The sequence below is a fragment of the Delphinus delphis genome, chromosome 1 (assembly GCF_949987515.2).
Source record: "Delphinus delphis chromosome 1, mDelDel1.2, whole genome shotgun sequence".
Taxonomy (NCBI): domain Eukaryota; kingdom Metazoa; phylum Chordata; class Mammalia; order Artiodactyla; family Delphinidae; genus Delphinus; species Delphinus delphis.
The window spans coordinates 114,428,537-114,443,804 of NC_082683.1; the positions used below are offsets into that span (position 1 = coordinate 114,428,537).

The 15,268-nt window shown below is 51.8% G+C and overlaps 2 protein-coding genes across 4 annotated transcripts in view; both read left to right on the plus strand.

The window, feature by feature from the left end:
* The window catches only part of CADM3 (cell adhesion molecule 3), a 31,346-nt gene extending 21,041 nt beyond the window's left edge, over nucleotides 1-10,305 (plus strand). For both annotated transcript variants that reach the window (XM_060032308.1, XM_060032317.1), the window contains 6 exons: nucleotides 671-808; nucleotides 1,167-1,337; nucleotides 3,827-3,917; nucleotides 4,360-4,529; nucleotides 7,154-7,279; nucleotides 8,167-10,305. In XM_060032308.1, coding sequence (XP_059888291.1) covers nucleotides 671-808; nucleotides 1,167-1,337; nucleotides 3,827-3,917; nucleotides 4,360-4,529; nucleotides 7,154-7,279; nucleotides 8,167-8,285 — 815 coding nt within the window. In that variant the 3' untranslated portion in view covers nucleotides 8,286-10,305. The remainder of the gene's footprint in view (nucleotides 1-670; nucleotides 809-1,166; nucleotides 1,338-3,826; nucleotides 3,918-4,359; nucleotides 4,530-7,153; nucleotides 7,280-8,166) is intronic.
* A 59-nt stretch (nucleotides 10,306-10,364) lies between these two features.
* On the plus strand, nucleotides 10,365-13,881 carry ACKR1 (atypical chemokine receptor 1 (Duffy blood group)). Of its 2 annotated transcripts, XM_060008590.1 has the most exons (3): nucleotides 10,365-11,015; nucleotides 12,134-12,266; nucleotides 12,868-13,881. In XM_060008590.1, exons 1-3 carry the CDS (start codon nucleotides 10,576-10,578, stop codon nucleotides 13,849-13,851), a joined length of 1,557 nt encoding a protein of 518 aa, XP_059864573.1. In that variant the 5' UTR covers nucleotides 10,365-10,575; the 3' UTR covers nucleotides 13,852-13,881. The 2 variants fall into 2 exon arrangements, with proteins under 2 accessions (XP_059864573.1, XP_059864563.1); XM_060008580.1 differs by lacking the exon at nucleotides 10,365-11,015 and having other exon boundaries at nucleotides 11,851-12,266; nucleotides 12,880-13,881.
* The last annotated feature ends 1,387 nt before the right edge of the window (nucleotides 13,882-15,268 follow it).

A 15,268-nucleotide genomic window follows, 5' to 3' on the forward strand; every position in this document is an offset into this window, starting at 1 on the left:
CCCCAGTGTCTCCACAGCGTGATTCCTTGCAAACAAATCTCCCTGCATGGGCCCCTGAAGCAGCCTAGAGCCAAGCAAGTCTCCAAGCATTTGGGGAAAGTTCAGCGTGCGTTTCCGTTGCAATGGAATGAAATGCAAAGAGTGCTGGGGTCTAATCTTTTCTCCTTTACTTACTGTTTGCTCTGGGACAAATCTCTTACTCTCCTTGAGCCTGACTTTCCTAACCTGTAACAAAAGGATGATGGTGTCTGTTCCACTTACCTCCCAAGATTGTGTAAGGGAAACACGAGAAGTATGTGCAGTGTATGATTATAATTTCCAAGATGAGTACCCCCGTGGTTTGCATGCTCTCATCTTGATCCTACATTTTAATTTCCTTCTTTGCTCCCCTGAGCCTCACATATATCTGTGGCCACCCAGCTGTGTTTTTTGGTTGTTGGGTCATGTATCATCTCAGGTATGGTAAATCTCCCACCACCATATCTCCTCCCCCTGGGGTGGTCTTTCTCTTATCAAAGAGAAAGATAATTTCTCTAGCCTTCTACCCAGCATAAACCAAACTAGAACTCAGATATCCTAACCCTCAGAGAGTCTACCTCGGCAGGGAGAGATGAGGTGTGACCTCAGGGTGCTTCTCTTTCCTATCCTGGCCATCCCCTATCCATGGCAGGAATCCCACAGAAGCCCATAATCACTGGCTACAAGTCATCGTTACGGGAAAAGGATACAACTACCCTAAACTGTCAGTCTTCTGGGAGCAAACCTGCAGCCCAGCTCACCTGGAGGAAGGGTGACCAAGAGCTTCATGGTAAGTTCCTCCTGCTTTGGGGGTGACAGAAGGAAGTGGTGCTGGGATAGCAGGGAGAAGAGAGGGAGTGAGGGGCACATGTCTATATGCCTGTGTATGTGCACATAAGGCATGGTGTGGAAGAAGAAAGGGGGATGACAGATATTCTGTGTACAGTCGTGTGTGTGTGTGTGTGTGTGCGCCCGTCGGGGACTCCATCCTCCTTGTGTGTACATATCCATTTCACAACTTCCTAAGTCTGCCTAAGTTGAGACGCACCATCTGTATGTCTACAGTGGGGCCCACACAATCTCTGCATGTTAGGGCTCACTCTGTGTCTATGTGTGTGTGCGAGTGTGTGTCTGTTTCTGCTCTCTAGGGGAACCAACCCGAATACAGGAAGATCCCAATGGCAAAACCTTCACCGTGAGCAGCTCAGTCACCTTCCAGGTCACCCGGGAGGACGATGGGGCAGACATTGTATGCTCTGTGAACCACGAATCTCTCAAGGGAGCTGACAGATCCACCGCTCAACGCATCGAAGTTTTATGTATGTCATGGGCTTGTGAGTGAAGAGGATCTGGTGTGAGATGGGGAGTGGGGAAGAGAAACGTGCGGGTTACTGCATATGAAGGACCAGGCACAGATAAGTAAATAGGTGAAAAAAAATAAGACAAGAATTGCCGGGGTGAGGCCAAGGGTCAGCAAACTTTTTCTATGAATGGCCCAATAGTCAACAGTTTAGGTTTTGAGGGCCATGTGGTCTCTGTCTCAACTACTTAACTCTGCAGTTGCTGCAGGAATGTAGCCATAGATCACATGTAAACAAATGAACGTAGCTGTGTTCCAATAAGACTTTATTTACAGAATGTAGCTGGCAGGATTTGGCCCGATAGGTAAATTTACCATCTCCTGGGCTAGGCCAGTGTTATGCACCTAGATTGTAAATTGTAGCAGTAACTGTAGCAAATCGAGAATTAGAAGACAGATTCTAGTCTGCCCTTCACCGCTTACTAGCTGAGTGATGTTAAGGAAATTACCCCACTGAGCTTGATTCTTTATTTGCTAAATGAGAAGATGGACATGGAATCACAAAGACTTCTTCTTGGTCTAACATACTATGAGTTCAAGAAAAGAGGTGGCAGGAAAACATGCTCTCTCTGTCTGGCATCATTATTCCCAGATTTCTCCCTACAGTACCCCCCACTAGTGTGCCCCAGGTCTATGATTTTTCTTGGGATTCTGACCTGAAATGGCCACTGTCAAAATCACTACTCCCAACCTTTCCAAGGATCCTCATCCCTCTATGGAATCTGCCTTGAATATGGGTGGGAAACGACCCACTCACCTGAGGAAATTGACAAATTTTCAAAAAGAACTTTTCTGAGTAGAAAAGTCAAGGGGAGGGCTTCCCTGGTGGCACAGTGGTTGAGAGTCCGCCTGCCGATGCAGGGGACACGGGTTCGTGCCCCAGTCCGGGAAGATCCCACATGCCGCGGAGCGGCTGGGCCCATGAGCCATGGCCGCTGAGCCTGCGCGTCTGGAGCCTGTGCTCTGCAACGGGAGAGGCCACAACAGTGAGAGGCCCGCGTACCGCAAAAAAAAAAAAAAAGTCAAGGGGAAAAAAATAAAGTAGAAAGGGAGAAGATAATGAGTTATAAAAGAATGTACTTCTTGTCCTAACTTATCTAAAGGCTGGGTGTTTTTCTAAAATGACTCAAACCTTTCATCTCTTCCTTATGGAAAATCCAGGCCTGACTTCAATGCTCTTTAAATCAATTGCTAGACCCATTGCTGAAACTTGACCATGAGGTAGGTTTGGGGTGGTGTCACTGTCCGTTTAGCAGACTCTCAATCTGGAAACAGACAACCTGGATTCTAGCCACAGTGAGCCACTGCTTACTAGCTTTGTCACTTTCACCAAAGCATTCAATCTCGTAGCGGTCCCTTCTTACTTCAGTGAATTTTCATGAGGGTAAAAGAAACACTATATAATGAAAGAACTTTGTAAACTTCAAAGTTCTGTATTGCTATAAGGTGTTTCTCTGATAACTAGTTCTGAATGTAAAGCCCCTGGCCTTGGTCTCCTTGTCCAGGGCCTGGTCCCTGGCCAGGGCTAAAGAAGGCCCTCCCCTGTCTGAGCCCCAAAGACTCCTTCATTAGGTACTGGACCATCTGGCAGTTACTCTCCAGGGATCATTTTGGCCCAACTGTGATCAGCAGTCAGTCAACAAATGCTATACTACAGGTGCTGCACTAGAGGCTTCTCTGGCTGTGAGGCCTTGGAACACCCGTTCTCTCACCTGGCCTGATTCTCTTCGTCCCGTTTGATTGGACTGAAACATGTTCATTAACCGGATGTTCAGGTTGGCTCTTTCCTTAGGGGAAGCTCGGCCTCTTTATCTGTTGTTCTAAACCGGCATCTGGTTGTATTGTTCTGTGCGGCCATCTGGACCCAGCCTCCTAAGCAGCCCTTCGGCATCGGTGGCAGATGCCATCATTCCTTCCCAGAACCCATCTATATTGTGTCAGGGCCTTTTTGCAGCCAAAATATGACCTCCATCTCTTGCTGTTTCAAAGCTCTCACTTCATTTTTGGACCAGCTACTAAAAATGATGTTCTGCATTAAAGCATTGCCTCCCATTTAAGCTCCCTTGCAGAGAGGATGGAGAGGTTGTGAACTCAATCAGTGATCAAATTCAAGTTTATTTGTTCCCTCAGAAATATGTATTAAGTTCCATTTATGTGCTAGGCACAGATGATCCAGTGATCTCTCTTCTCAGCTCTCTGTTAAGACACCCCTTGGGTCCCCAGCAAGGACAGACCTTCCATAATCCTACCTCTGCAAGGTTGCCATGTGACTCCCTCACACATCCAACAGCAAGAGTGGTCTTTGCTCACAGAGGTTGGGGGGTGGTCTTTGTTCACAGCCTCTTGGGCTCCTAGGCCTTTAGGGGTGGCGGCTGAAATGCATACCTGGATGATTCTGAGATCGAGGTGACCTTGAGTTTCACGTTGACCCCATTTCCTTCTCCACAGACACACCAACAGCGAAGATTAGGCCAGACCCTCCGCATCCCCGCGAGGGCCAGAAGCTGTTGCTCCACTGCGAGGGGCGTGGCAACCCCGCGTAAGGAGATCCACTTCCTGAATTGTAATGCACCTCTACAGACGGAGACTTTGCCTGAAGTCTTCCCATCTCCTTCGTACTGTCTGAGCCTCTCGTTTTCCCTGACACTGTCTAACAACACCCAAACTCTGACTGCTTCTCCTGCAAAGCAGCAGAAGTGGGGAGGGGCCGCCCCCTGGCTGAGCCTCTGAGGTTCCTGTAAGGAACCAAGTCACAGTTAGATATGAGCTAGGCAATCTTCCTCGTCCCCAGACTGAACCCCAAGGAGTCCCTCTCCTCCTGCCTCTGAGCAGCTCAGTTGTCTCTGGCCCCTATAACTGCTCAAGCCTTCATCAAACTGTCCTTGACTTCCTTGCTCCCAGTTTTGTTTTGTTTTGTTTTGTCCTTCTTTAGCTCCCTGCCCTACTCTTTTCTGAACCCTTCGATTTCTCTGCCTCAACAGCCCCCAGCAGTACCTATGGGAGAAGGAGGGCAGTGTGCCACCGCTAAAGATGACCCAGGAGAGCGCCCTGATCTTCCCCTTCCTCAACAAGAGTGACAGCGGCACCTATGGCTGCACAGCCACCAGCAACATGGGCAGCTACAAGGCTTACTACACCCTCAATGTGAACGGTGAGCCCTCCGCAGCTCTCCTCCAGCAAACCCCTTCTCCTCCCCTCTAACATCTGGTGCCCCGGTCTTTCCATCTCCCGATAGCATCCCCAGACCATAGTTGGGAGTGGGCTAGTAGGGCAACAGCCCACCACCAGAGGGCCCGAGGACTTAGGCTCCAGGTCCATTCTAGAATGTGGAATAAGGAAAAACCAGTGGAATGGTGGACTTTCATCTGCCTTTGTTTAGCAGTGGTGACCCAGGCAACACCATCCTCCAGCCCCTGCACTCACCTGGCAACAAGAATAAGAATTCTGTGTGTAGAGGCCCCCGAGCTGCTCAAGTGTGAGTGTAGATGCGTCTCCCTTTGCAACAGGCTGTCCTCAGAGTTGCTTCTCCTGTGACTAGTACAGGATACATGCTGCTGCTGTCATCTCCTTTTCTGCAGACCTTGGACCCCTTATACAGAATTCAGGTGGAAAATAGAGCTAAGTTCATACTGTGCTGAGAGACAGTCAGAATCTTTTCTCAGATGCCATATTTTCTAGAGAGACTAGATGATGCTCCTTCTCTGAAGTTCTTCCCAAAGGTGTGACCACACAATCCAGCTTCAGGAGAAGTGATAGGCTAGGACAGAGGCCTCTTTATGCAGAGTTGGCAGGAGGTTTTTTGAAGACCCCAACAGCAGTGGGGTCCTGCCAGAAAGCCTTCATAAGCCTTTCCTCAGAACAGGGGAAATGCATCGTCAGGGGAACATCAGAGACTCCTTTATGTGAAATGCCCATTAAAGCAGTGTAGGGATAGCAGCCAGGCCTCCCAGGAATAAGAGATCGGAGATCTTGGGACCAAAGTGTCTAGATGGGGAGATTCCAACTCCAGGAGCAGACCTCAGCATGTGGGAGCTGCCTCAGCACAACAAACAAAGCTATTGTAGGGTGCCAGGAGCGAGGACAATGCACTGAGGTCCTGTGTCTGCCCCCAGATCTCTGACGATGATTGGCAGTGAGAGAAAATTCCTGTGCCCTTGTGGTTGGTTTCTTGCTGATCCCCCGCCACCCTGTGCTAGAAAGCGCCGTCCTGTTTGACTGCATCTTCTGCCAGTGCTGACGCCTGGTGGTAGAATGAGTTACTGCATCTCCTTCCAGAAATCATCCTAAACCGAGTTGACTCCCAACTACCTGGAGTGAAATTAAATGGAGCTCTACCTAGAGACAGTGACATGTAATTGATGACCCCAGAGTTCATTTTGGTCGTGCAGACCTATGCTCTTCTAGGGAATTTACATTCCCATAGCCTCTGGGATAATTATCCAGGACTGATTTTTAATGTGGATTGTGTCTCACGTTTTCCCGGGGGCAGGGGGAGAGGGGAGAGAAAAGGAAGAACAGTGGATAACCTCACTGTGCTCCCTCCAGATTACATCACACCCACCCCTCCTATCATAGAGCCCCGCGGACCTTCTTCTCCCTCCCTCCCAAGCTGAGTATAAAAACCAGAGCATAAGTTTTTTTTTTTCCAAATAAGGCGGAGACAGGCAAGGAACTAAAAAGCTGGTCCAGTCAAGCCTGAGGAGACAGAAGGTAGGAGAGACAAAATGTATGAGGAGTCAATGAGGCATCAAGGCTCAAGCTGAGTCTATGAAACAACAGTAGCTCTCCCAGGGGTGGGAGAGCCGCAACGAGAGCTCATGTAATTTGGGACACATCAGAACTGTGCCCTGGGCCCGTGCACTGTCTCCTGAGATCTGCGGAACCCTGACTAAGGCTGCGGCTCTCCTTCACATGCCTGGCCAAGCCTGTGCTTGGGAATCTATCCTCTATCGATGCTGCTATGGAGGACAGGTTCTCTATATCCAGTGGCCGAGACCTTGCCATCATGGGAGGAAGCAGTTCAGTCTTTGTCCTTCCCACAAACCTCTGGTTGGTGGGGAAGTGAAGATGGAGTCCCAGACCTCTCTGATGAGACCTGCTGGAGGATTGCATCTTGCTGGAACTCTAAGTTCCCCTGCCAAGAAGGAACACTGTTCTTTATACAGGGAGTCACAGCCCATCGTCTTTTGTAAGGTGCTCTCAAAGTGCCTATTCCTGGCTCCATCAGTTTTTCACTTCTCCTTCCCTATCTGATATCAGGACAATGGGTGAATATGGTGAGAAGCCCCCCTAGAAAGGCCAGCTCAGAATATAAATCAGACGGGAGAGTATGAGGGCATGGGTGATAGGGAAGAAATACTCTGCTAACCCAGAAATTGAAAGAAAGAGAGAGACACACCACACACACAGACACACCACACACACACACACACACACACACACACACAGAACAAGAGATGATTTAGACATTAAAGTGATGATCTTTGACCAAGGTCAAGCTTCAGGTTCAAGAACTCAACTTAAGAGGTTGAGTGTGAGCAGATGTATCTATTTATTCATGATTGCATTCTTTTAAAGCAATTACTATGTTCCAGATAGTCTGTAAGAAACTAGGTACAAAAGAAGACATATCCCTTTTTGCTGGAAGATGCCACTCCATTCTCCTGATGTTAGTCCATGTTGTCTGCTGTGTAAGATGACCCATGGCCAGGTCAGAAATGCTGTGAGATAAAAGTTCTTCCCACATCTGACTGTGTGCATCCCACCTCCCTCCAGATCCCAGTCCGGTGCCCTCATCCTCCAGCACCTACCACGCCATCATTGGTGGGATTGTAGCTTTCATCGTCTTCCTGCTGCTCGTCCTGCTTATCTTCCTTGGCCACTACTTGATCCGGCACAAAGGTCAGAGGCATGAGGGAAGCATCAGGAGGGATTGGGAGTGGGTAGGGAGATCAGTGAAGGGAAGGCTGCAGGAAGGGCCTTTGGAGACTCAGTCAGCCCCTTGGAGAGTTTGAGGAAGAAAGAACACAGCCAACCCTGTGATAACTGAGCACCTCCAACCCCACAGTAGAGCCTGATCCCTTGGTGGCCATCCAAGTAAAATCAAACCTTCCCACTCAGTCAGCTGCTGCTCCCGTGCCTCTCTGCCTCCAGGGTCTCCTGCCATAAGACAGAGAACTGCCGAAACTCTGCCTCTTCTTCCCATTCCTTCCTGCACTTTCCTCCTTTCTGTTCAGCCTCATGTTTTTTTGTCCTTTGGTCTCCCTGTGCTTTGTCCTCGCACCACCCCTTTACTTTTCTCTCCTCTCCTGTATCCCTGCCATCTCTCCCTCCCCTCTTCTCACATGCCTTCCTCTCAGACCTCCCCCTCTGTTATTCCTTCTAGCCAGCAGCTGGACTTACGTGGACTGGGCAAATGCTAGCCAGATCTTAGGTTCGTTGTCATGGAGCTGACCTAGCAGTTTCCCTATCACCACCTTACATGCACACGCACGTATATACACACATATACACACACATATACACATACACACACCATTTTTTTTTTGGCCTGTATTATAGATCAGACTCTAGTTAAAGGCAGGATTCGTTAATTCTTGGGGGTGTGGTCAGGTGACGGATGTTGGCAGCAAGATGCAAATTAGGGCGGGTGGGGAGGAAGAATAAAGCTCTAGGCAGGAGAAAAATTACAGAAGCAAGGTGTGGGTGGGTGGTGGGAAAGTGGACAGAGGGGCTTCAGAGGTTTGGAAGCTGCTCCTAAAAGAAGGAGCCTCTCTCTCTCTCCCCAGGAACCTACCTGACACACGAGGCGAAAGGCTCTGACGATGCCCCAGATGCAGACACAGCCATCATCAACGCAGAAGGCGGGCAGTCGGGCGGGGACGACAAGAAGGAATATTTCATCTAGGGGCAGCCCCCCAGGGACCCCGTGGGGACTGCTGGGGTCATCACCAACCTGGACTTGTACAGAGCGACCCCAGGGCCGCCCCTCCCGCTTGCTCCCCAGCCCCCCCCCACCCCCCTGTACAGAATGTCTGCTTTGGGTGCGGTTTTGTACTCGGTTTGGAATGGGGAGGGAGGAGGGCGGGGGGAGGGAGGGTTGCCCTCAGCCCTTTCCGTGGCTTCTCTGCGTTTGGGTTATTATTATTTTTGTAACAATCCCAAATCAAATCCGTCTCCAGGCTGGAGGGGCAGGGGGTCCTGGGGTGAGGAAAGCAAACAACAACAAAAAAAACAAAAACAAAATAAAAAAGAACCCAGAGTGTTAGGAGGAGAATGAGGAAAGGGTAAGGGCAGGAAAGAAGCGGGGTCAGTTTGGTGGGGGGCTCTCACCAGCCCTCCATCTTCTGCAGCAGGGGCTCTTCCCGGACTTCTCCAGGGACGGGGAGGTTGTGACCAGGAGCTGGAGGTGGCTTTTCCTCTGTTAGTCGCACACCTCGAGCTCTGGACACAGGAGCAGGTACCACCTGACACCACTTCTCCACCCCAACAGGAAAGGAGTGAACGGCGGTCCCCGAGGGGATGTGACCTGCAGGTGGCATGCAGCCACACGTGCGGGGGGGGGGGCAGGGCTTCCCCATGGGGGAGGACACAGGTCCTTGCAGGAGGGGCAGATTTGGAGAGGAAGGATGGCGGAGATGGCTCCCCACAATGAACGAAGCCAGGCCCTTTTCCCAGGAACCGCCCTTGTCGGGGGGAGGGGGGGGAATAGCAGAGCAAGGCTGCCCCTCCTTGCTCCAGCAGCTGTGGGAGAGGCACTGCTCTGGGCCCTAAACTGCATCCGCTTCCCCGCCGAGGGGCCCTTCACTCTCACCCGAGCCCCTGGCCTGTTGCACGGCAACCACTCATCTTATGGCCTTGCTCAGCAACTCCTCCCCGTCTTGTGCTGCCCTGTGGCCCTTCCTGTTCCCGAAGCTGTCCCTAGTCCTCCCTCCCTCCCTCAGCAGCCAGGCAGACATAACAACAAAAATACTAAAAGGAGCTTCTCTGCACTGAGCTGTTTCCTGCCCAAACGAAGGGAATAATGTGAGTGCGTGTCTGTGTGTGTCTGTGCACATATGTGTGTGAGTGAGAGGCAGAGGGGCTCCTGGGCATGTGGGCGGGCTGTGGGAGGACGGCTCCTGTAAAGGAGGGCTTTGGGAGCTGACGGTCCCTAGGCAGGCTGTGTACCTCACCTGGGACGCTGCTCCACCCTGGTATTTTCCATGCCATCCCCAGCGCCCATCTGTCATGGAGAAAACAGTCCCAGCGTGTGTTTTTGCTCAGTCGTCCACCTCATCTCTCCCTAAAACACAGGGCATTCAACCCCCGCCTCCATTTCCCCTCTCACAGCCAAGGAGTCAGTGCCACAGCCTTTGCTATGCATCCCCCAGGCCTCTCCCTGGCGCTGACCCTGGAATGACCACTGTCACTTCTTGTTCCCATAGTCTGTACCCGGCGCGTTGAGGGCTGGGAGTGATGCTGCCTGTCTCCTTCCCATCTCCACCCCTGCTTTTGATTTTCTGTCTTACTTGTGGCCGAGCCGGTTGCCGTGGAGACGAGACTGCTCGCCCTCCCCGCCAGCCGGCCGCCCTGCCTCAGACCCAGGGTGCCCCTGGGCACTGCTCTGCCCCTCCTCCAGCATGTCCTCCTGCCCTGACAACCCAGGGGCGTGCGAAGTGGGGGCAGCTGCAGCCAGCAGATCTGCCACCCCTTTCCGTTCAGGTAATACCGTTGTGAATCTTCCAGCCGCTGGTTAGAGCCCGGGGTCCCCTCCTCTTACAGCAGCAAGGCAGCCTAGGGCCCCAGGCCTGTGGGCTCCCTGCCTCCCAGCACTCGCTTTTGGGAAAATGACTTTTCCTCTTCGAGCTGAACCACTCTGTCCATATTACACAGAAGCCATATTTGTACGGGGGGAGGGGGAGGGGCCGTTGTGCTGTGTGTGTGTGTGTCTGTCGGTGGGGGGGGGGGGCGGGGCAGGGAGCAGGGAGGGCATCGTGTATCTTTATAATCTTTCTAACTCTCCTGTGCTAATCTCAGAGGGGCCACCCTCAATATATCTGGATTATCCGTGTCCTTCGGCTGCCTCCTTCTTGCCGCCCTTGCTCCTGTTGGGATGCGTGTGTGTAAGGGCTGTTCTGCTGGTCCCCCCGCACGTGGCGCCTCCAGGGGTGGCGTGTGCCTTGCCGTGCTGCTCGCCCCAGGGCATCTTGTATGGAATGGATATAACTCTCCAAGGGAGAGAAGTGTGTTCATCCCCTTTGGCCAGGTCCTTTCACTCCACAGCACCTGACTGCTCCCCATGTCCTGTGCCAGGCTGTGCTGGAGAAGAAGACCTCCCCAACACCATTCCGGGACTACTTCAGCAGACCCCCCAAACTCCCTTTCTAGCCCACCTCATGTTGAACCTGAAACTGAAGCTAGAGTCCTGGGAGAAAGGGGACCGTCTTAGCAAGATGGCCATCCCTCTGCACCTTTGCTTCCACCTCCAGGCGGCGCTGTGTGAGTGGGAAAGACCACTGGTCAGAACTGACTACCACATCCCGCGCTTTCTTGGACAAATGAAACAGTGTCGCCTAACCAACCCTGTTTATCTCATCGTTCCAGCTCGGACACTCCATGACTCACCCCTCCCAATGTCCAGGCTAAGTGTCCCCAAGTGAGGAAATAAAATGCATGGTAGGGGTGGAGGGAACAAAAGAGCAGAGATCACGTGAAAGCAGTGGGATGGTGGGGAGAGGGGGTACCAAGGAGCAGAGGTGTCGGTTTAGGGGCATCCTCCTGCAGGGTGCACGCCTTTTCTCCCTGTGCCAACTGGAGAGAAATAGCTCTCCCCCGCCACAAGAAACGTTACATCTTGCTAAGATGCCAGGCCAGTGTAGCATTTCCAGAGCTTTTATGTCCCCCAACAGAAATATGAATAGAGATTACCCCATAGGCAACAGTCCCATATTAAAATATGCTGTCCCATTGTCCCCCAGAGCCTGCTTTAACTTGTCACGTCATGTGTTCTGCTCGCTATGGAAGATGCATTCGCTGTGCCCATAGGTGGCTGGGCAAGTGCCCAGTCGCTCCCTGAAGTAGCTTCATTATGCAACCTTGACAGCTGCCCCCAAGCCCTCCCTCCTCGCACACTGAAACACCCAGACCTGGAGATAGCAGTACACACACCAAGACACCTGCCTAAAACCTAGCACTAAGATATGATACACAGGGTACACAGCCACACACACAGACGAGAACAGATAAGTAAGTACATTCCTACACCCAGATGGATACACAAAGAGCCCCTGCTCGCACACATGTAGCTCAGGCTGCCAGCATCACGTGGATCCAGCCACAAGCACCACTAACACCCCCTCCCACAAACACGTCCCTTTTGAACTATCTTTCCTTGGATCAAGTTCAAGGGGACAGAGAAGCAGTGAGAGCCATCAGCTGCCCTTTCCCTCCAACTTCCCAGCACATCTCTTATCTCTGTCTCACACTTCACCTCTGGCCCCCTCTTCCTTCCTTGTGCTTGAAGAATCCCTTTATGCTGGGAACCCCCTGGCTTCTCCACCTTCAGTAAGTCTCCCTTTCCATCTTCGGGAAAATACCCACCTTCTGGTCCCCACCTTTTTCCTTTCCTGAGCGCAGGTCCCCACCAACGGAATCCACCCTCAAAACAGGAAGCCCTGGGCCAGGGCCTCAAGTGGTCCTGAGGTTCAGGAAGGCAGTGGGCGTGGGGTAAAGGCTTCCTGAATGCATCCCCATCCTGCACTGCCCGCCCCATAGCCCTGCCCAGAGCCGATGGCCTTCATTAGTCCCTGGCACTTATCTGGGAACCACAGCCACTGACAGAACTATCCCAGCCCATCTCTCTGCCTGCCCTGAGCCCAGCAGTGTCATGGGGAACTGTCTGCACCCGGTGAGTGTGGGTCTGAGCCCACAGCCCCTCCCTCTCTGCCCCCCCACTCCTTCTGTCTGCCCCTCGGGTCTGTATACCTCTATCCTTCTCTCATCTCTTGTCCCTTCCCTCGTTTTCCTTCTCCCCTTTTTACCTCAGTGTCCTAGGTCCTCCTCATTCATCTTTGTCTGTTCCATCCAGACCTCCCCCCTCCCCGCTCTCCCAGTCCTGTCCACTCCCCTTCCCTTGTTTTTCTTTTCTTTTTTTTTAAAGATTTTTTTTGACGCGGACCATTTTTTAAACTCTTTATTGAATTTGTTACAATATTGCTTCTGTTTTATGTTTTGGTTTTTTGGCCGCGAGGCATGTGGGATTTTAGCTCCCCGACCAGGGATCGAACCCGCACCCCCTGCACTGGACCACCAGGGGAGGCCCTTCCCTTGCTTTTCTACGACTCTTTGCTCCTCTTGAGTCGCCCTGCCTTGTCCTCTCCCGCCATCCCCACTCCATCCGGCTCTTCCAGCCCCCACTTCCCCACTGTCTCTCTCTCCCCACCTCTTGCCCTCAGTTCCCAGGATACCCTTCAGTGAGGTAACTAGATGTTCTGATTGCCCCTTCTGAGAATGTCCTCCAGGTGGCTGATGACAACTCTACTAAACTGGCCGCTGAAGACAAGATTTGGAGTGAATTTCTTGAGATGTACGATGCAGACTATAACTTCACCGATGTGGAAGCAGCTGCGCCCTGCCACTCCTGTATCCTGCTCGACGACTCCTCGCTGCCCTTCTTCATCCTCGCCAGCGTCCTGGGCATCCTGATTAGTGGAGCTGTCCTCTACGCGTTTCTCAGACCTCTGTTCCCCCGTCAGGTCTACCAGAACTGGTCTATCCTGGTGCAGTTGGCTGTGGGCAGTGCTCTCTTCAGCATTATGGTGCCCGTCCTGGCACGGGGGCTGAGTGGGGCCCTTATCGCCTCCCTGTGCCACCTAGCTCACTTGGTCTCGTATGGCTCAGCCTTTGCCCAAGCTCTGCTGATAGGGTGCCATGCCTGCCTGGGCCCCAAACTGGGTAGAGATCACGTCCCAGGCCTCAGGCTGCGGATCAGTGTGGGACTTTGGGGAGTGGCTGCCCTATTGTCACTGCCAATCACGCTGGGCAGTGACACTTCCCATGGACTCTGCACAGTGACCTTCAGCGGGGAATGGGAAATTTTGCGGTACATACATGCTGCAGCCTGTTTTGCCATCTTCGTCTTGTTGCCACTGGGTTTGTTGGGAGCCAAGGGGCTGAAGAAGGCATTGGGCAGGGGGCCATGTCCCTGGGTTGATATCCTATATGTCTGGTTCATTTTCTGGTGGCCTCAGGGCATGGTTCTGGGATTGGACTCCCTGGTGAGGTCCAGGGCCATGGTGGTGTCAACATGTCTGGCCCAGCAGACCCTGGACGTGCTGCTGGACCTGGCAGAAGCCCTGACAATATTGCACTGTGTGGCTACACCCCTGCTCCTCGCCCAGGTCTGCTACCAGGCCATTCAAACTTCTCTGCCCTCCCTGCCCCTCTCAGCAACACAGTCTTCTCATCTGGACATCCTTGGATGCAAATCCTAGCTCTCTTCCCACCTGTCAACTTGAATTAAAGTGTACGCTGTTTTTATGAAGCTGGTGGTTTCTTGTTTTGTCTGGGGATGTAGAAGAGAGGGAGGAGAATGGAGAGAGAGAGAGAGAGAGAGAGAGAGAGAGAGAGAGATTTCACAGCAGACTTTCCTGGCAGTGTCTGGCTGGCCTGGGGAGAAAATGAATGATGTGCAAATATCCTCGGGGCACACAGATGTTCTCTTGAAGTGTGGGGTTACTGCCATCTCAAGGGGGAAGAGCAGGGGGATCAGACTATGAGGAGAGCAGCTAAACCTAAACTAGAAGAGATGGCTTAGCTAGTAAAGAAAGAAGAGAAGCTGTTGCAGAAAGCAAATGAAATCAGAGTAGAAGCCAGAGAGAGAAAAACAGAGAAGACTGAAGATGAGGCCAGAGCATGACTCCTCCTCCCGGCTCAGCCTGTCCAGCCTTCCTCCCTGCCGTCTGTCTCCCTGTTGGCTTTGCTTAGAGATCGGGAAGGTGGAGAGAAGCATCCTGAGGGACCTTGCTTAGTCCAGGGAACAAATCAAGATAATTCTAAAGCCACTTCCCAGGAGTCATCTCTCCCAGGTTTATTTCTCAGCATAATCCTCATCCCTGTGTGTGTGTGTGCATGTGTGCATCTGTCTGTCCTCAATCTGTTAGAACCCACATCCACGTTAGATGAATGCATGTAATAACAGATGTCTACGTGTATACTTGCCTCTCCGTCAGTGTCTGATTTGCATTTGTGTATGCTCCGATCTCTCTCAGGCCTCTCCCTTCACCTCATTCTGTTCTCCTTCCTTGTTCTCAGGATATGGAATCAGGATTTGTAATTCACTCCTTACCAAATGAGTTTTCCTTACTCCGGTTTCTGTATCTAGTCTTCTCCGTGAAGGATGTGTAGAGGGAACTAAACAAACCAAGAAGTTGTGAAGCCTGAGATACTTAATGGGGAAGGGCCTGATCTGGCTGGGTCATCTTCTTGGATGCCAAGAATTTGGATCCCAAATTTCCCTTTCAAACACCTTTCAGCTCTCAAAATAAACCTTTTTTTGTTTGCTACACAAACATACCCTTCCGCTTTCCACGCTGTACCCTTTCACTCTGGGCGCCCCCCCCGCCCCCCCTTTCTCTGGATGCTTAGTCATGATCCTGAGGGCTATTTCTCAGCCAAGTTCAGGTGATGATGGGAAGGACCATGAATAAGCCCCACTTCATAAGGGGAACAACTTCTACTTGCACCAACAAATTCACCGTCTACCCAAGATGCCACACACACACAAATGAGTTTCTCCCTCCAACCCAGTTAAAAAGCTGGGGAGACTTGAGAGGTACCTTATATCTGTCTGAATCTAGGTATGGTCTTTCGTTTTTCAAAGATGTGCTATAGGGCTTCCCTGGTGGTGCA